The sequence below is a fragment of the Megascapheus bottae genome, chromosome 15, assembly GCF_031878675.1.
Source record: "Megascapheus bottae isolate mThoBot1 chromosome 15, mThoBot2.hap1, whole genome shotgun sequence".
NCBI classification, from domain to species: Eukaryota; Metazoa; Chordata; class Mammalia; order Rodentia; family Geomyidae; genus Megascapheus; species Megascapheus bottae.
The window spans coordinates 42,261,634-42,281,789 of record NC_143523.1 but is presented as its reverse complement, the minus strand read 5'-3'; the positions used below and the strand labels follow the sequence as shown (position 1 = coordinate 42,281,789).

General features: G+C 41.6%; 3 protein-coding genes across 9 annotated transcripts in view; 2 read left to right on the top strand and 1 right to left on the bottom strand.

The window, feature by feature from the left end:
- Window positions 1-416: 416 nt before the first annotated feature.
- Window positions 417-10,249, bottom strand: Hnrnph3 (heterogeneous nuclear ribonucleoprotein H3). Of its 5 annotated transcripts, none has more exons than XM_090346452.1 (10): window positions 10,114-10,249; window positions 4,242-4,376; window positions 3,606-3,744; window positions 2,931-3,115; window positions 2,447-2,533; window positions 2,148-2,263; window positions 1,422-1,557; window positions 1,017-1,112; window positions 847-939; window positions 417-713 (listed from the first exon to the last, which is right to left on the bottom strand). In XM_090346452.1, the coding sequence occupies exons 2-10, from the start codon at window positions 4,351-4,353 to the stop codon at window positions 637-639; spliced, it is 1,041 nt and encodes a 346-aa protein (XP_090202578.1). In that variant the 5' UTR covers window positions 4,354-4,376; window positions 10,114-10,249; the 3' UTR covers window positions 417-636. The 5 variants fall into 5 exon arrangements, with proteins under 5 accessions (XP_090202578.1, XP_090202574.1, XP_090202573.1 ...); XM_090346448.1 differs by having other exon boundaries at window positions 10,139-10,228; XM_090346447.1 differs by having other exon boundaries at window positions 10,094-10,207.
- On the top strand, window positions 9,430-19,358 carry LOC150054209 (ERV-BabFcenv provirus ancestral Env polyprotein-like). Of its 3 annotated transcripts, none has more exons than XM_090346444.1 (2): window positions 9,430-9,551; window positions 16,952-19,358. In XM_090346444.1, exon 2 carries the CDS (start codon window positions 17,220-17,222, stop codon window positions 18,348-18,350), a length of 1,131 nt encoding a protein of 376 aa, XP_090202570.1. In that variant the 5' UTR covers window positions 9,430-9,551; window positions 16,952-17,219; the 3' UTR covers window positions 18,351-19,358. The 3 variants fall into 3 exon arrangements, with proteins under 3 accessions (XP_090202570.1, XP_090202571.1, XP_090202572.1); XM_090346445.1 differs by lacking the exon at window positions 9,430-9,551 and adding an exon at window positions 11,047-11,497; XM_090346446.1 differs by lacking the exon at window positions 9,430-9,551 and adding an exon at window positions 15,002-15,108.
- Pbld (phenazine biosynthesis like protein domain containing) overlaps window positions 10,387-20,156 on the top strand; it is a 28,411-nt gene continuing 18,641 nt past the window's right edge. Inside the window, exon 1 of the mRNA XM_090346453.1 lies at window positions 10,387-10,655. The gene's annotated coding sequence lies outside the window, so the exon portion shown is untranslated. The remainder of the gene's footprint in view (window positions 10,656-20,156) is intronic.

The following is a 20,156-nucleotide window of genomic DNA, read 5'->3' as shown; positions in this document are numbered from 1 at the left end:
TTTTGGCCAGTCCTGGGCTTGAGCTCAGGGCCCGAGCACTATCCTTGGGCTTTCTCAAGGGTAGAGCTCTACCACTTGAGCCACAGCAGCACTTCCGGCTTTTTCTAAGTATGTGGTACCGAGGAATCGAACCCAGGTCTTCGTGCAAGCACTCTATCACTAGGCCAAACTCCTGGTCCCACCCAATTCATTTTTAAGCTTTACAATGTTGTTTAGGAGAAACTGAAAGTAGTTTCACTAATTTTTAAAGCTCTATGCCAGATACTATTTAAGCTTCAGTTTATTCAGAAATGAACCATTATCCTCCTTAACATTACACTATACATCTTATAGAGCAAACAGTACATAGATTAACCCAAGTCTTATAAAGGCAACACATCTTTTGGAGTAACTATATATAAAAAGTATCAACATCAGTGGTTTGAATATAAAAATTTATTTTAAGTCAAAGTATGCAACAAATAAAACCTACAGAAAACAGATTTTTTCCCATCACAATCTGTTTCTTTACCAAATATTTTGAAAACACATTCCTTCAGTCATTATAAAGTTCTTAAAATACAAAAGAAATTAAATCTGTAAGAAAGTCTAGTAGACCAGATGCTGTGTTAAGACTTGTATGTTTGTGCATTTTTTTCAGTACATCCCACGCCATCCACCTCCACTCATGCCACCTTGACCATAGTAACCTCCACTGCCTCCACCACCACGACCTTAAAAAAAAAAAAAAAAAGACCAGAAGTCATTTCACAGAAGGATTTCATGCATAAGATGCTAAAAGTAACATCTGCCTTTTACAGGTATTACATTATGGGAACTAAGATAAATCAAGCTACACCTACTTACCATAACCACCCAAGCCATCAGGAGCACCGTATCCTCCACTGTAACTGTTCCCCATTCCCATTCTGCCAACAGATCCATAGCCTCCCTGATTATCTTTACAAAAAGAAAAAAAAAGTTTTGAGAACGACTGCCAAGCGGCTAACACCGCTAATTTAAAAAACATTACATACCCATTCCATCTCTGCCGTAGCCTCCCATTCCAGAGCCTCCCATTCCAGAACCACCTCCAGGGGTAGAATTCAAGAAAAGTTCAATGTATCTATGTTCTTTAAGGAAAGAGATGGACAGAAAAAAAAAAAAAAAAAAAAAGACACTGGATCAAGTTTATCAATAGAAGCTTAAAAAAAAAGCTAATATTAAATGAAAACATTTAGATATGAAGTCAGAAATCTATTACCACTCAACTCTGAACTTTAAATGAGTTCAGACAGTTCAAGGCTCTTTTAGCGGTACCATAATTACTTAAATGTAAAACATCTGAGGACCTCTTAGGTTTATTTAAATCAATGGGAAATTCCTACCATAATCTGGGTAACATCCAAATAATAAGACAATATGCCAAGGAAAACACTTACGCATGTTATTTTTATCCTTAGACATGGCAGCAACTGCATCTTCATGTGTCACAAACTCTACATCTGCTTCCCCTGTTGCTCTGCCATCAGCTCCAATATCAATATGAACTCGTATTGGATTTAGTGGTGAGAAGAACTAAATAAAACAAAACACCTTTTTATTTCAATTCTTGTAAGTTATCGATTTACCTTGATTCTTCAGTTCATTGTAACAAACCCATTATTTGCCTAGCAATAATTCAAAAAGAACCTATGAACATTAGAAAAATGGTGCTGATAGCTTGCTTGTAACCAATCCTAGCTTCTTGAAAGTCAAAGATTGGGGAAAATCACTGTTGAAAGTCAACTGGAATAACAACAACAAAAGATTATGTGACTCCATCTAGGCCTGGTGGCAAGAATCTGCCATCCCAGCTATAGGAGTATAGGCCAATCCAGGGAAAAATGTGAGACCCTCTCTCAAAATCAACCAGAGCATATCCAGGGACAAATGGCTCAATTGGTACAGTGTCTGCCTAGAAAACCAGATTTCAAACTTAGTTCCTCCTACCTCCTTAAAAAACAAACTGCAAACAACTCATTGCCTTTAAAATAACCTAGGTTATATCAAATTTAAAACAAAAATAAAAAGATGTTTCTAAACTAACGAGGCATGGTGAGGCATCACTGTAAATCAAGCAGAACTCTGAGATACTGACATAACCACTTATTACTGCAATTACTCACATTAGCAATGTCATTTTCAGTTGCACGGAAAGGCAACCCTCTCATATGTACAAAATGACCACCATGAAAACCTGAACTTGCATCACCAGCTCCACCATAGCCATGCCCTCCCATACCTAGGAAATAAAAATTTTGCTAAGATTATAAACTATTATGGATACATGCAAGAAGGTATACATATATACAAGGTGTGAAGTCCTGTAAAGGAATACACCAAAAGATGCCTGAGTTCAGTTATGCAAATCGCTCATCATCAAAACTTTAAAATTTACTTCAGAATGAAACTATTTTCGTTTTACCTCGTCCATCTCTCATCCTGTCATCAAAGCCTTCACTGCCATAGCCATAATTATTATAGGCACCATATTCATCAAAACCTCCATAGCCTATGTAATTGAAGGAGAAATACATGAACACCACTCCAAGAAGATATTTTAGTTTACATATCACTTTGTGGTAAACACAATTTAACTTTTTCATTATTTTACATTTGCAAACCCCAAATTAGTGCATACAAAACAGCCAGCCCTTGAGATTTACAACTTTGAAAGAACAAATTCAGTCATGACATTATATTCACCTGTATAATACAAAAAAAAGTAAGTCTTTCTAGGTATCAATATGTGCATCAATCAAGTCCCATAGCTAGCAATGGGAACTCGTTATGAACAGGTTTTAAAACCTAGTAGGTACTGAAATTACTGCCATTTCTTTGTTTCCTGACAAAGTGTCAGGAACATTAAGAAAATGACAACAGAACCTTTGTTCACTAGATACACATACCACCATCATATCCATCACCTCCTCGTCGCATTCTGTCATACATACTTCCACGCCCAGCTCCATAATAACCCCCTCTTCCTCCTATTGGTCTATCATATGGTCCTGGTCGCTGTCCCAGCAGTCGTCTTGGTGGATCATAAAATCCTTTAATTTCACTCCTGCTACTTCTGAAGATCTCAATATACCTATTTAAAAATGTTTTAAGGTACAGGTTTCAGCATAAATGCATTAGAATCAATATGACATTGGGCAAAATGCAGTAAGTTTTTCTACATCTAGATATATAACCCAATTTAAATCACCTAAATACACCATAATTCAATATTTTATACCTCCAAACTTAAATAATTAAATATTTAAGTTTTACATAGACAAATGAGTCATTTGAAAGCAATAAAACTGAATATACTTTTAGTTTGTTTCCTTTTGTATATGTTATGTATTTAAGGAAAATAGGTGATTATAGAACAAGCATTTATCAACAGCCTACCAAGAAATGGAAACAATCTACTTTTTAATTTAAGTAAACTATTAGCATTAATTCCCCCCCCAAATCTATAGTTTCCATGTTAAATTTACCCCAGAAAAATGTTATGGTTACCCCCCCATTTAAGCAAGTGACCCACAACCCCCAAAAATAAAAATTTAACACCATCCCAAACTCTCCATCCCCACCTGTGCCCTATTCTTTCCTTGTGTTTCCCCAGAGCATTTTCTGCTATCTCCTTTGAAGCAAACTGCACGAAGGCCTCCCCTGTGCTTCTCCCCTGGTAGTCCATCGTCAATGTTATCCCATTTGGCACGATTTCCAACCCTTTAACCCAAGGACAAATAACCCCATCAAGGGGAACAGTGTTAAAGGCTGAAACATTCCCATCTGAATCAAATATTTAAAACAAGTCTAAACAAAACAAAAAAAAAAAACTTAAGTTTCCCATCACCCCATAACACAAATGGAATATTTTTTCATATATTACTGGATTAAAATAAATTTTTTTGTAACCAGTCTTTTCAAATTGCACTCTAAAGCCCACCTATATTACATGGACAAAGCTACAAATCAAATGCAACTATACTCCAAATGCTAATTCATACCTCATTTCAATCACACAATTATTCTCAACTATTCTGCACTGTACATTGTTTTACACATTCTATACATTCTGTACTGAATAGATTAAACTGGAGCACAATTCAGATTTTAAGATATAACCTAATAATCTAAAAGTTCCAAAATCAAATGTGTTGTACAAATTGGCCACATATAGTAAAATTAAAATGCTACTAAACTTTGACTAATACTAGAGGTACCTTGAAAGAACTGAACTATTTCCTCTTTGCTGCAACCAAATGGGAGTCCGCGAAGTCGTACTGTCCCATCACTAGCGTCATTTGGACCATTATGTTTCATAACCCAATCCATCTCAATAACGTTTGATTTAAATGCTACAAGAAACAAACAAGCACATAAAGCAGTCAATCAAAATATACTCTTCTCAAGAAGTACCAAAGATATACCTTTCAGAAGTATCACAACAGGAAAAATAAGTTTAAAGTGACTCTTATAACAATAACAACACAGGGATGGGGGGAGGGAAAGTGGGAGAAAAACACGGGAAGGGTTATCAATGTTCAAGAAGTAATGTACCCACTACCTGATGAATGTGACTGTAATTCCTCTATACATCACCCTGACAACAAAATACAATAATAATAATAATAATAATAATAATAATAATAATAATAAAATACCACAACACAATAGTCTGCCAACTTTCTACTTGAGGTTATTGAAAAAGCAGTGAAACCCAAGACCAAATATTATGTTGCCCTTTTTAAAAAAAGACTTTGATAACTGCAATACCAGATTTTTAAAATATGACTGTCATATTAACGCCAACTCTAGCCTTTAAATCTTTTAAAGTTTTTACATTGTATTATTCACTTTAAAGGTTATACAAATTCTTTAAAAACTTCATTTGCAAGTTGTATGTATACCACTACCCACTCAGACTGAGTCTATAAAAATGCATTGAATATTTGATTTGGGGAAAAACTGACTTTATAAGGCTAAAACTTACTACATTACTGATTTTGAATCTTATTCACTTTTTTGAGACTTAAACTCTAGGCCTGCACACAGTCCCTGAGCTCTTTTGCTCAAGGCTAGCACTCTATCTTTTGAGATACTTCTAGCATCTTGCTGGTTAACTGGAGGTTAAGAGTTTCACAGACTTTCCTGCCCAGGTTGGCTTCCAGCCTCAATCCTCAGATCTCAGCCTCCTGAGTAGCTAGGATTACAGGCGAGAGCCAGATACACGGCTTCGACTCTTAAGTCTACTTCAAATACTCATCAAAAGGATGTTCAAAACAATGTCAAAGCAAACATGGTGGGGCATGCCTTGGAATCCCAGCACTTTTTTTTTTGTCATGGAACTTGAACTCTGGGCAAGGATTACAGGTGTGAGCGACTGTGCCCAGCAAGAAAAATTTTAAATTAAAAAAATTCTCAGACACCAGGACCGGTGGCTCATACCTATATAATCCTAGCTACTCAGGAGGGTGAGATCTGAGGGCCACGGTTCAAAACCAGTCCAGGCACAAAAGGACCTGAGACTCTTTATTTCCAATTAACCTCTAGAAAATGGGAAGTGGGGCTTGGTCAGTAGCTTTGAGCTGAAGAGCTCAGGGACAGCACCCAGGCCAAGTTCAAGCCCTATGACTCACAAAAAAAAAAAAATTCTCAGAGGCCAGGTAGCATGCTTGCCTAGCATGCACGAAGACCTGATTTTGATTCTTCAGTACCACAGACACAGAAAAAGCCAGAAGTGATGCTGTGGCTCTAGTTGAGCTCTAGCTTTGAGAAAACCCAAAGACACAGTGCTCAGGCCCTGAGTTCAAGCCCCTGGACTGACAAAAAAAAAAATCTTACGGGGCCGGGAGTTTGGCCTAGTGGTTGAAGTGCTTGCCTAGCATGCATGAAGATCCGGGTTCGATTCCTCGGTACCACATACATAGAAAAAAGCCAGAAGTGGTGCTGAGGCTCAAGTGGTAGAGCTCTAGCCTTGAGAAAGTCCAAGGACAGTGTTCAGGCCCTGAGCTCAAACCCAGGACTGGCAAAAAAAAAAAAAAAAAATCTTACGTATGCAAGTACAAATTCTTAAAATAAAATCCTGGGTTTGCATCCTTACTCTGCCATTTCCTGGGTACTTAATTTAAACAACTTCTCCTAAGCCTGTTCAGCTATAAACAGTAGGTGTATGTTTTAGATTGTTATTTAATGTGTTTGGTTTGCTTTAGGGTAAGCATTCACTGGGGGGCAACTGTTAGATTTTAAGAGCCCTATAAAACCAGCAAAATACACCACCAACAAAATATCTGAAGCTTAAAATACAAAAGAATTATTCTGTCTTCAGAGGAAATAAGGACTAATCAAAACAAATCTTTTACAAACCCAACAAAATGTTCCTAAAGCTTAACACTATCTCTCAAAGAGGAAATTCCCAATTCAATTTTGGGGAGCTCTAATATTTCCTTAAGTTCCTTATTTAAGGGTTAAGACTGTGGCTTAGTGGTAGAGTGCTTGCCTAGCATGCATGAAGCCCTGAGTTTGATTCCTCAGTACCACATAAAGAGAAAAAGCCAGAAGTGGCACTGTGGCTCAAGAGTGCAGCTCAGGGACAGTTCCCAGTCTTTTAAGTTAAAATCCCACGACTGCCCGCCCCCCAAAAAAACCCAAAAGTAAGTTACTTCCTGCTAAGTGTGATGTAACAACAGAGAAAAAAGTGGAAAGGATGTTATACCAAGGATTAACTTCTCATTAAATTCTAAACTACAGTGTCAGTCTATTATGGAAAGATAGTGTGGCGTGTCATCAGCTCTTCATTGACATTGTTGTTGTTCTGAAGACAGGATCTTGCTGTAACCCTTAACTAGCCTGAACTCCCCTGCCTTCACCTCAGGAGTGCTAAGTATACTTTTTAATGAAAAGCTTTTTCCATGTAAACATGAACCCAATGTATACATGTGTATTTCAGTAGCAAACAAAAATTACCTTCACTAGGAAATCTTACTTCACAATATATGAAAGCAAACTAGTTTTGATTTTCAATCTCACTGTACCAATAAGAAAGTTCATATGAAAACAACAAAGTAATCTTAAAAATCAGAATGCAGTCAACTGCTGCTATACTTTAAGGCTGTAAGAAACAGTTACTGAGGATAATCCACCTCAATCTTTCTTCCCAATATTAAAACTAATCTCTACTCTGAAGAATTCCAAGTCTTAATCTGTGTGTGATTAGCCTGGAGGCTAAGCTAAGAGGATGGCTTGAGACCAACAATTCTAGGACAGTGGGCACTATAGCCAGACCCTACCTCAAAAAACAAAAACACTGAAAGTATTAGCACAATGAGAAATACCAGAGTTGTAAAAACATTTCTTAGTCACGAGATATTTAACATTCCCTAAACTAAGTGAATCAAAACAAAACATCACAGTCACAGAAGACCACATATTGTATTACAGTAATACATGTTCAGAATATGAAAGACTATAATGTGATATCAGGTTGCCTGAGGATTGAAAAGAAGGGAGCCTGCCAGAATATAGAGTAATTGCTTTTTTTTTTTTTTTGGAATGAAGATTCTTTTTCAAATCAGAACATAGTGGCAAGTCTGAGAACTTCATAAGGTTCTAAACCCCACTGTAATGTATATTTTTTAACAAGTAAATTGTATGTGAACTGTGTAACAAAACTGCTAAGAATCACCTAATAAAATAGAGGCTGGAAGTTTGGCCTGGTGGTAGAGTGCTTGCCTAGCATGCATGATTCCTTGCTACCACATACACAGAAAAAGCCAGAAATGGTGCTGTGGCTCAAGTGGCAGAGTTCTAGCCTTGAGGAAAAAGACCAAGGACAGTGCTCAGGCCCTGAGTTCAAGCCCCAGCACTGGCAATATATATATAGAGATAGATAGATAGATAGATAGATAGATAGATAGATAGATAGATAGATAGATAGATATGGATAGATAGGTTTTAAGTATAAAATTCAAAAACCTGTTCACCAAATCAAGAACATCAAAAGATGTTATTTTGAAAAGGCCATCAGAGCCCGGAGTGGTGGCTCACACCTGTAATCCTAGCTACTCTGGAGGCTGAGATCTGAGGATCAAGGTTCAAAGCCACCTCAGGCACAAAAGGACTTGAGACTCCTATCTCCTATTAATCTCTAGAAAACGGAAAATGGAGCTTGGCTCAAGTGTAGGGCGGAAGCCTTGAGCTGAGAAGTGCAGGGACAGCGTCCAGGCCGAATTCAACACTTATGACCCACGAAAGAAAAGAAGAGAAGAGAGGAAGGAAGGAAGAAAGGCAATCGGATGAATTTTCCGATTAGATGGAAAAGAGGGCAGAATAGTAGTCTAATTCAGCAAGGAAAGCTCAGTCCTGTCACACCGCTTTAAGGCATTTCTAGGTTATCTGTCCTTTTGGAAGGCCACTAAAAACCTGTTTTTGTTTTGTTTCACCAAAATTTGGTAAACTTCTTTGACCAGCTTGACAAAACAAACAGTAACTTTAAAAAGTTTATTTTTCCTACAGCTGGCAAAAAGCAGGTAATGGAGTTCTTATAAAGATTTCAGTGCATCATTGGACACATTCTCAGACCTTGCCTATTCCTTCTGTGTTGCCTCCAAGAAAACTATTCACAGGGTCCTCTGATTCAGAGGACCTAGTCCACACATGATTAAGCTTATCACCAGGTTCAAAATACCATTCTAGTACTCTACTTTTAGCAAATTTATGGGGTTCGGGGCTTAGCTCAGTGGAAGAGCCCTTGCCTGCCAAGTGCAAGGCCCCGAGGTTCGGTCCTTGGGAGGGGGGGAGGACGACAAATTTAGGTACATGACGCCCAGTCTTCAAGGGGGTGGGGAGGGGATCACTACTCCAAAATCAACTCTTGGGAATAAAATTCACAACACTATATTCTCTATGTATGTATTCAGTTTTTGCCGTCACCTGTTTTAAACAGCCGTTTCCTTCCCAAAAGTAAACTCTTAAAGACAAATTCTAATACAGGGTGCCAAACCACACAAAAAACTACCCACCCCGCCCAAAAGTTCAAAAAGCCGTAGCCCACTTCACCGGGCCCGTACGGCCTACTCGAATACATAGGCCAGGTCACATTCCTATCAGAAATCACCCACTTTTCTCCTCGGAAAAGTGTACTCTTTTAAAACATCTTTGTGGGGCAAGTACGTACTGGTGGTATTTTTTGTTTTTTCCCCCTCAATTCCAAATCTGGGATGTGAGGGCCGGCTAGGCGTCCTTTATTCCTCCCGGGGGAGACTTTTCCTGTCTCTAGCGGCCCTACCGACCGGAGATCTAAGCCGAGTGCGCCACCTTCCCCCCCCCCCCCGACTCCCCGCCCCCCGCCCAAGCCAAGCTTGGCTTAAAAACCTTCGCCGCTGGGCGGCGGAATTACAAAGGGCTCGGCTGCCTCCTTTGTCCTGGATTGGGGAGTCGGGCGCCTCCGTCGCCATTGGCTCTCCTCCCCCAGCTCCAGCCTCTCTCATCTTGGGAATCTGCGTCAGAAGTCACTTGCAGTCCTGCCAGCCCAGGTAGCCCTGCCGAGACTGCGGAGGGAAGGGGAGGCCGGGGGGGACGGGGGGAGGCCAGGCCCGTGGGAGCGCGTCCCGGCGGCCCCGAGTCCCCCCACACTCCATCCCCGCACCCGACCGCCCGGCCTCTTTCGCCCGGCACTTCACTCCCCGCCCTCACCCCGTCCCGGAGCGCGGGCCGCCGCCGCCGCCGCCCTTCGAAATCCGCTTTCTGAAGCTGAGGGGGAGCGGGCGGGCGGGGGGGGGGATAACAAAGTGCGGAGAGCGGGGAAGGGCGGGAAGGAGGTCGTCCGCGCCGCCAAAATGGCGGAGGCCGAGCCGGCCGGAGAAGAGCGGAAAATGTTTGGGAGTTTTCTCCCCCGACTTGCCCAGCACCCTGCGGGCCTCGGCCCGCGTCCTCCCTCCTCGGAGCGGGAGGTCGCGCGGGTGGCTGGGCGCGCGTGGCCCGGTCGGGCCGCCTCCGAGCGGCGACCTCCACACTCCGCCACCCTCCCGGCCGTCCTTCTCCCGACTCCATGCAGGGCACCGCCGGCCCAACCTACCCCCTTTTTACTTGAGATACCCTGTCGGGCGATAGAAACACCCACTCCGGACTCGCGGGGGCCGGTGAGGAGCCGGGACAAACCCTTCGCCTCAGGGCAGCGCTCCGCGCAACGGTTTCCCCAACCGTCTCCGGCGGCGGCAACCGCTGAGGAAGCTGCGTAGCCGACGCACCGGCGGGGGGGCGGGGCGAGGGCGTCGGAGCCGGGTTGCCCAGCTCTCGCGAGAGGAAAGGTGTTAGTCCGTGTGGGCCCGAGCTGGATGGAGTGCGCTTGCGCACTGCACGACTTAACACCCCCCCCCCCCCCCGACCACCACACACACGCACCGCCCCGTCCACCCGCCCTTCAGCCGACGGCTAAACGGGGACGGGGAGGAGTGGATGGAGGGAAAAAGCCGTGGCGATTGGCCTTTCCTCACTTACCGATCCCATCCTCAAGAGCGTTCACGGAAACACTGTGGCGTCGCTATTTGGAAAAGTTGTGAACAAACCCCGGAGGGGGCTCCGCCCCTACCCTGCGTGGAAAAGGCCGCATGCATAGTGACGTATATTACTACATTATGGTATAATATTAATATATTTATCTGTTACCCTATTGTATATATTATATATTACATATATAATCTATACATCTAGTATAGGCACAGTGTGCTGGCTGCCAAGGTACAGCATGCCAGAGCCAGTACGGTTGGGTTCCCTCCCGTCCCCTGTGAGAACCTCGGCCCCCTCTAAGTTAGCTCCAGTGTCTGCCGCAGGCCCCAGACGTCTTCATTATTTGTTCATTCGTTTGTTGCCCTCCCTCCCTCTCCCTCCTTCCCTCCCTCCCTGCATTAAAACATCAGCGACTGATCTCTATGACCCGTGGCCCCAGACATTTGGGTTGTTTCCTAAACAGAGACAGTCAGGGGAATTGGGCTTAGTGGTGACAATAAACGGTCTTTGGTTCTGTGGTGCCACCACGGTTCCTCACGACACATGATCACATTATGGGTTTTAGGTCTTGTTAGATTTTTTTCAAGAAGTGTAAGCTGAATTTTTGTGGGAGGGATAGAGGACAACAGGGTAATATTAATCAGTTTAAAACATCACAGCAAGTACTAAGGTAGGAAGGAAGGTACCAGCAGTGCCAGAAAGAGACCATGTTAACTGTAGTCCAGTGTGTCCTTAGGGTTGTCAGCGTGCATGAAGGTAGGTTGTAATCAACCTGCAGTGTCCAGTGGGCATAAGTGAAGGGGATTAGTGTAGATAGTACACTCAAAAAGGATGGGTAATTTTTGTCCATGACATAACTGTTGTCTATGATGGAGACAGGATACCAGTTGTTATTACCTTCAGGCAATGGAAACTTCCAAGTTTCATAGCTTTACTCAAGAAAGTTGAATGGGGCCAGAAGTGCAGCCTAGTGGTAGTATGCTTGCCTAGCATTCTCCAAGCTACCTCATACACAGAAAAAGCCAGAAGTGGTGCTGTGGCTCAAGTGGCAGAGTGCTAGCCTTGAGCAAAATGTGTCCAAGGATAGTGAGTGCCCAGGGTCTGAGTTCAAGCCCAGGACTGGCGAAAGAAAGTAAGTTGGAGTTTGATGACCATTAGAAGATAGAATGTTGCAGTAACTGCAGCTCATGTTTATTGAGTACTTGCTCTGAAAAAAAATAATTATCTTCATTTTACAGATGCCTAGTTCCAGAAAAGTGCCCAGAAACAAAGCCCAAAAGATTTTTACTCCAAGGGATAAAATCTCAAAACAGGACAGACATCATTTCAGGCAAAGCAATTACTTTCTGTCAACTAGCCCTGACTTTACAATCTCCGAGACATATAGACGCTAGTTTATTAGCCTAACATTTTGTTGTCTTGATATCACCAACTCACCATTCCTTACCACTTTTTTTTTTTTAAGCTGTGGCTTGTATTCAAGGATGTGGAGCATATCTACTTTTAAAACAGAAAATTGCTGTATTATTAAAACTCCAATCTCCCACTCTTCAGACAGATTCCTCTTTCCATGGGCTTACATTATATGGCTACTTTATCTTTTCAGTCTTTCAACCTGATTTGGTAGGAGGAATTCTCTAATCCTCTTTGTCCCCTTGTTGGAATACAAATAATCTGCTTCTTGTCTGATTGAATCTAGTATTCTTTCCACACATTGGATGTAGTTATAAGCCATAATCCTAAAGGCATTCTAATGACATGAATGACTTTTCACCTGTGAGCTATAATTTCTTATGCAGGGTTCTGGTCATAATGTCATTGTCTTGGGCACTGTGCCTGACTGAGTGAAGATTGGAAGATCTTGGAATTAATCCATGCATTCCTTTTGCCTTTTTATTATTATAGCAAATAGGGAACTTTGAGTTTAAAAATATATTATGTAATTTTTGTTTTCTCTTTTATTACTTTTCTACACAAAATTAAAATAACTTAACTTCCCATTTGCAAGTTGAACCCTGATCACATAAGGCTTGATGAGACTGACTCACTACTTTCCCAGTGAGCCCTATAGAATTGTTCCCAGATCAATCTCTGAGGAATTGTTTCCATAGAGATGGCCTGAACTCCTAGCTGCTTTCAGGATTTCTTCTCCCATCATCTGCCCCCTCCTTCTTTTGGTGTTTCTGTGCTTTCCGATTAGTATAGAGATCAGAGGGACCCTGGAAAGGATCTTGTTAGGGGCCATAATGAGAGAAAAAGATGAAAAAGGAGAAGGAAATAGAAGTACGTAAACCTCCCAGAGGAAAACAAGCCTTTGAACATGTGATCTTGACCTACCCTGCGTTCAGAGGAGAGGAAAATTCCATGCAGAGCCTAAATGAAGAGAAAGAAATTGAACATTACTGGGGTGAGGGAGGTACATTAACGAAAAAGTGATTTATGATCTTTGTTCATCAGTCCCTAATGGCACTGTAAAGTACCATGAAACCAACTTATCATAATCAGAATTAAATCAAAATCCACACCGGTTTACTGAAACTATGTTTAATTAAGGTATTTTATGGGTTTGTAACACAAAGTCTTGACTTAGTAGGCTTTTTGTGAACTGCTTATTCTTTGATTTTTTTTTCCTAGTCCTGGGGCTTGAACTCAGGGCTTGAGCATTGTCCTTGGGCTTTTTCCTCAAGGCTAGAGCTCTACCATTTGAACCACAGCACCATTTCTGGCTTTTTCTTTGTACGTGGTACTGAAGAATTGAACCTGGATCTTCATGCATGGTAGGCAAGCATTCTACCACTAGGTCAAACTCCCTATTCTTTGATTTATTCCCTATTCCTTATTCTTTGATTTATATCATACATATCTACTGTCTTTAGAAAGCATTGATTTCCTTTGACATAATTACTTTCCTCAAGTTTCTCAAGTGTTCTTTTTTTTCGGGGGGGGGGTGGCTAGCTGGTAGGAGGCTTGAACTCAGGGCTTCATGCTGTCACTATCAAATCAGTGATGGTATTGGTAACTGATGAACTAACATTGGTTCATCCTAGAGAATATTCCACATGACCCTGAGAAGAATATGTTGCCTCCACTCTTGTTATGGATCATTCTAGAGGACCCCTCTTCCTCTCCCTCCCCCAGATTGAACCCAAGGCCTCAAAAATGCTAAGCACATAGTCTACCACTGACTTACACCCCAACTCTTCTATAGATGTCTTTTAGGTCTAATGGATTTGGAGTGATGAATACAAGGTGTTGTTGTCATCGTCTTCTTTTTCTTTTCCATAATTCCTTTCGTTTAAAATTGTATTAATTTTATTCATTTTTTTGTTTATGTGACCAAAGAATGTAACACAGGCCCTTATGCATGCTAGACAAGCAATCTACCACCAAACCATGTTCCTAGTCTCCCTTCCTTCCTTCCTTCCCTCCTTCCTTCCTTTTTCCTTCCTTCCTTCTTTCTTCTTCTTGTTCTGGGGCTTGAACTTGAGGCCCAGGTGCTGCCCCTGAGCTTCTGTGCACAAGGATATCACCCTATAACTTGAACCACAACTCCACTTCCAGCCTTTTGGTGATTAATTGAAGATGAGTCTCACAGACTTTGCTTAGGCTGGTTTGTTTGTTTGTTTGCTGGTATTTATTTGTGTTTTTTGTTTTTGTTTTTTATTTTTATTTTTTGCTAGTTTTAGGGCTTGGACTTAGGGCTGGGTACTGCCCTTGAGTGTTTTCAATGTTAGCGCTCTACCACTTGAGCCACAGCACCACTTCTGGCCTTTTCTATGTATGTAGCAACCAAGGAATCGAACTCAGGGCTTTGTGCATGCTAGGCAAGCACTCTACCACTAGGCCATACTCCTGGCTACTCCTTGGGCTGGTTTTAAACCATGATCGTTAGATCTCAGCCTCCTGAGTAGCTGGGAATACAACCATGATCCCTTGGAACCTGGCTTCAAGTTTTTTTCCTTGTTTGTCTTCTATTTAATTGTTTTACCCGTTGACATCTCCAACTGTTGTTACTTCCTTCAGTTCCATCAGTTTTTGCTTCATGTATTTTGGGGCTCTGTAGTCAGGTGCATATGTTTACAATCTTCATATGTTCCTGATGGGTGGATCCTCTTATTATAAAACATCCTTTGTTTTTAGAACAACTTTTATCTTAAAGTCTGTTTAATGTTAGTATAGCCTCCCTGTTCTCTGTTCTCCCAATTTCTTCAATATGAATCTTAGGATATCTGAGAGTTACATTGTGGCTGCCAGATTTCTCTTTAGTGATGTACCTCACGGGTCCCACCGTGAGAAGCATATCCGGCCATACTTTAAGTGACTCAGGCCTCAGTCCTGTACACTTCCTATTATTTATACGCAGGTTCAAATTAGGGTTTAATATCAAATACCTTTCCTAATTCAGTTCTTTCCTGTGATTAATTATGTTGTAGTTGATGATGACAACTTGCCACAAATGGTTGTTTTGCTTTTCCTGGCTGGTTTTAGTCAGATCATCAATTTTATGGAATCCAGAAGACTACTGGAGAAACCTTTCATCATCCATGGTTGATGCTGCTTGATCCTACTTGAAGGTCCTATCAGGTTTGATCATGTAATGCCCAAGGGTGCATTCATTTTCTTAGCTTTTGGAAAAACCAGAAAACTCTGGAATTATAGTTTCTGGAGTTATAGATAGAGAATGTAACTTTAGAGGCTGTAGGGAACATTAAGAAAAGCCACCAGCTCAGAAACTTCTAAGTAGAATAAGCCTGGATCTTTTTCAGTTATTCTTTGTTACACACAAACACTTTCTCTCTCTCTCTCTCTCTCTCTCTCTCTCTCTCTCTCTCTCTCTCTCTCTCTCTCTCTCTCTCTCTCTCTCTCTCTCCTGGTTCTAGAGCTTGAACTTAAGATGCTGTCTTTTAGCTTTTTAGCTCAATGCTGCTGTTCTACTACTTGAGCTAAAGCTTCACTTCTGGCATTTTGATGGTTAATTGAAGATAAGAATCTTATAAAATATTCCTGCACTGGCTGGCTTCAAAATGCAATCTTCAGATCTCTTGCATCTGTAGCTAGACTTATAGGCATGAACTACCCAGCCTAGTCCAAATTGTGATTTAAACCATTTGAATACAGTTTAATTCTATTTTGACACTCAGTTTTCCACTAATTGGGAAAAAAAGCATTCATTTACACTATGAGTGCTAGCATCTGTGGTTAAATATGTAAAATTTCAGAGAACTACACTGGTGTTTATTAATAAATGTTGTGTTTTATAACAGCAGTCAAATGTTCTTATATTCTGACAGCTGTGGACAAACAAATCAACTTTCAGTTGTCTATGGCCAAAACAAACAAATGTAGGCTACCAGAAAGTGACAAGTTAGTACTAGTGCCAGGCATGCCCCAGGGAGGCTTAGAGACTAAGTTCTTTGGACCTCGAAGGTATATAATTTCCCTACATTTACATGGTAAATAAGAATTGAGGAACCTGTCTATACCTCTGCCCTGGCACTGGTCCTGCAACTAGTAAAATATTTGTTGAGGGATCACATTATGATCATGATGCAATAGTAGAACCCAACCTTATTAATAATGGAAGCCTCAACTCTAATAGTCTGCCTGACCAGTCACTCAAAACTATCCCTCATATGCTTAGAATAATTGTAAAGACTTCTAGAGAAGGGACATGGAAGAACATCCCTTTGAAAACTGGAAAGTGCTGCAGAATACTGAAAATTTCAAATGCCTGTTGATACTAGTTGATACCTTTTCTGAGTCAAAGTCTATCCTACCCAAACAGAAAATATCAGAGGTGACAAAGATCTTACATTTAAAAAAAAAAAAAGCTGGGTGCTGGTGGCTCATACCTGTAATTCTAGCTACTCAGGAGATTATGGATCTATGGATCTCAGTTTAAAGCCAGCTTGGGCAGGAAAGTCTATGAGATTCTTATTGCCAGCTAACCACCAGAAACCCAAAGCTTTGGCTCAAAGTGATAGAGTGCTAGCTTTGGGCAAAAATGCTCAGGGACAGCCCTCAGACCCCAATTTCAATCCCTATGACTCTCACCTTCAACTCAGAATGACAAGGTACTTTTCATCATGGCAGAAGTAAGTAAAACCTTAGATGTCAGATGGAAGTTACATGTGTCCCAGAGCCCTCAATCTACTGGACAAGCTGAAAGCACGGGATCATATGCTGAAGAGAACTATAGCCAAACAGTCTTAAGAAGCTCTAAAATGGGACAAGGTATTGACAGTTGCCTTTCTGCATTTATTGTGAGACGTTATTAAGCCCCTAAGACATAGTATTTGGCAGACTCTTCTGGCCCCTTGGAAAAAAATGGTGAAAACATAAACCAAAAAAAGGAGACTTAATTAAAGCAGTATGTACAACCAATAAGTCAAATACTGACTGCTACCCATAAGTTCACTTCTTCCAGGTCACCAGCCCCGCTGAAGATACCTCTTCCATGCCTTCAGGACAAGAGATTAAGTCCCTATGAACACTTGGAAAGAGAGGGACAGGAACAGCTAGAAGAGTAGAAAGGGACTTCCAAAACCTCACACCTCTCTGAAGCTGCCAGGGTCCAGCTGTGAATGCTCTACACAAGTGAAGAAGATTGGGCAGAGACATCGCCACCAAAAACAGAACTCTAGTAGAAGCCAGCCACTGGAAGATCTAAGGCTCCTGTTCAGAAGAAACACACAATGAATGTGCTCAGAAGCCTACTAATTTGTTTCTGTCTTTGTAACCTCTCTGCAGGATGGAAGGACAACTCAATGGTCCGTATTGCTCAGTCGCTGGCTTCCTCTACGCAGGCAGTCGACTGTTGGATCTGTGTCCCAAGAGCCCGAGCTGTTGTAGATCATAATGACCCTCTCGTGCACCCTGTCACTAATTTCACTCAGGTTCCAGATGGGGTGTGGACACCAACACTGGACCTCAGGGCCCGTACTATTATGTACCGGGTACGGATAGTACACTACCCAGTTGAGGGTTCACCCAGTGTCCCCTGTCTTACTCTTCCTCTTATCGCAGCTAACTCCATCTATATAACACACATTGGGGACAATCGCAGGGAAACACGGATTCCTAAGTATTTTGAAATGATTCCCCCTCCCAAGTCAGGGCAGTTACCCATGTGTATCCAGAAAAACACTCGATTTTCTGCAGAGGAGTTTAAAGTAATAGCTGATTATTCCTTCCAGAATCATCCTTGGATAGAACGGACAGGGTTTCGAGTGGGGGAATACTTCCACACTGGAGATCCATTGAAGTATTTTAAAGATGAAATGGTTTTCTGTGCCCCCTCAGGATATGTGTTTGTCTGTCAAATTAGTGGACACCCCTGGGCAACCAACTGCCTGAGAAACTTTTCCACCCCTACCCAGTGTCTTCTCAGCACTCTCACCACGCCGTTCTCCATTCATTCTGTAAATGAATCTGCTCATTGGGCAAGCCCTTTGAAACTTTTGACAAGAGTGACACGTGATTTACCAAGAGAGGGACCAGATGGGTTTTGGAATAATTTTGGCCATTCCCTTTTACCCTGGTGGGGAGTGACTACCCATCAATGGGTACTTCAAAACCTTTCGCAAACTCTGATAGCCATAGCTAATGAAACAGCTTTATCCCTTTCTGATCTGCAACACTCCTTGGACTCTCTGGCCAAAGTTATGCTGGATAATCGAATGGCCCTAGATTACATGCAAGCTGAACAAGGGGGTGTGTGTGCAGTCGCTAATATGTCCTGTTGTACTTACATCAATACTTCCTCTCAGGTGGAAACTAGTGTAGAAAAAATCAGACAGAAAGCTACTTGGTTGAAACAAGCCTGAGAATATCAGGTAGCCACTTTAGACAGCAGAAGGTTAGATTGACAGACTGTTTTCTAGTCTTTTTCTCCAGATCCCAAATGGTATCTGTTTCTATTAGTTATCTTGCACTGTGCGATCACTGTCATGTGGGTTCTAGTCAGCATATGTACTTTCCTGTCTGGCATTCTACATACCCTACCTATGTAAAACCACAGTGGCAACTTTAAAAAAAAAAAAAAACAAAGATTACTGGCAGGGCAGGGAATGGGCCTAGTGATAGAGTGCTTGTCTTCCGCTCACAAAGCCCTGGCTTCGATTCCTCTGTACCACATACACAGAAGAAGCCAGAAGTGATGCTGTGTGTGGCTCAAGAGGTAGAGCAGCTCTAGCCTTGAGAAAGCTCAAGGATAGTGCCTAGGCCCTGAGATCAAGCCCCAAGATTGGAAAAAAAAAATACTGGCAAAGTCAAAGTATGTATACCTTCCAAAAATTTTCCCTGACATCATCCAACTTAAGCAGGAAGTAGACAATATGATTACAAAGCCCCTTGTTTCCATAGAAACAGGAGGGGAAAAATGCCAACAGGAAAAATTTAACAAAGACAACCTTAAATATGCTTTTGGTTGTAGTTTTAGTCTAGAAACTAATTTGTTTTACTAACCAGCCTGATTTGTGTGATGACTTAATTGACAATATATCTATCTTTTCTTTCTTCCTTTCTTTATTTTTCTTTCTCTCTCCTATGTGGGGAGTGGGAATTCAAGATTAGAGTTCAAGATTAACAGTCTTTTGGTTCCCTATCTTGCTGACACAAGAAAAGAAGAAAATAATCTCCCCAGATCACCAACTGGCACTGAGTCATGGTTTCTGGTCATGGTTTCTGAACCCTTGGAATTCACTTCCTGGACTTTCACTTAAAAATCCTCAATCCATAGAGGACAGGGGTGGAGACAGCTTTTGAAATGTCAGTCTGATGTTTTTTTCCTGTGTTTGGAAAATTAATAAAACTTATTTTCCTTTTTTCTAAAATCCTGCTGTCATTATTTGTGAATCAGCATAGAGTTCAGGACCAAGCTTTCTGTGACATCCTTCTTGCCCCTAGGGAACTAACTTTGGAATCTAACACAAAGTAATCACAACTGCTAAACTTTCTAAACAAGCCAAGCATTGGTGGCTCATGCCTGTAATCCTAGTTACTCAGAAGGCTGAAATCTGAGTATCTCGGGTTCAAAGCCAGCCCAGGCAGGAAAGCCTGTGAGACTCTTATCTCTAACTACCAGAAAACTGGAAGTGGAGCTATGGCTCAAAAGAGTACCAGGGCCCGGTGATAAAGTGCTTGCCTAGCATGCATGAGGACCCAGGTTCAATTCCTTGGTACCACATACATAGAAAAAAAGCCGGAAATGGGCTGTGGCTCAAGTGGTAGTGCTCTAGCCTTGAGAAAGTCCAAGGACGGTTTTTAGGTCCTGAGTTCAAGGCCAACGATGGGCAAAAAATGTAGAGCACCAGCCTACAGAGGTCCTGAGTCCAAGCCCCACAGCCAGAAAAAAACAAGAACACAGTTTTCATTAAGGGTTTGGGAGATGGAAAAGGAGAAAGCAATGTGATTGTTCTCAGCAAGGTATAGAATATATACATCTAAAACACCATGGTAGACAGCAACTAATACACTAGGACAAGTGAAGCAGTCTCTGGTGAGGGGCATGTGTACCAGAAGGAATGAGATGGCTGCCGTGGACGTGACGATGAATATGATTAGATAGATTATATGTATGAAAATATGACAAGGAAACCTGTTGAAATTGTTTTGGAAAGCCTGGTGCAATT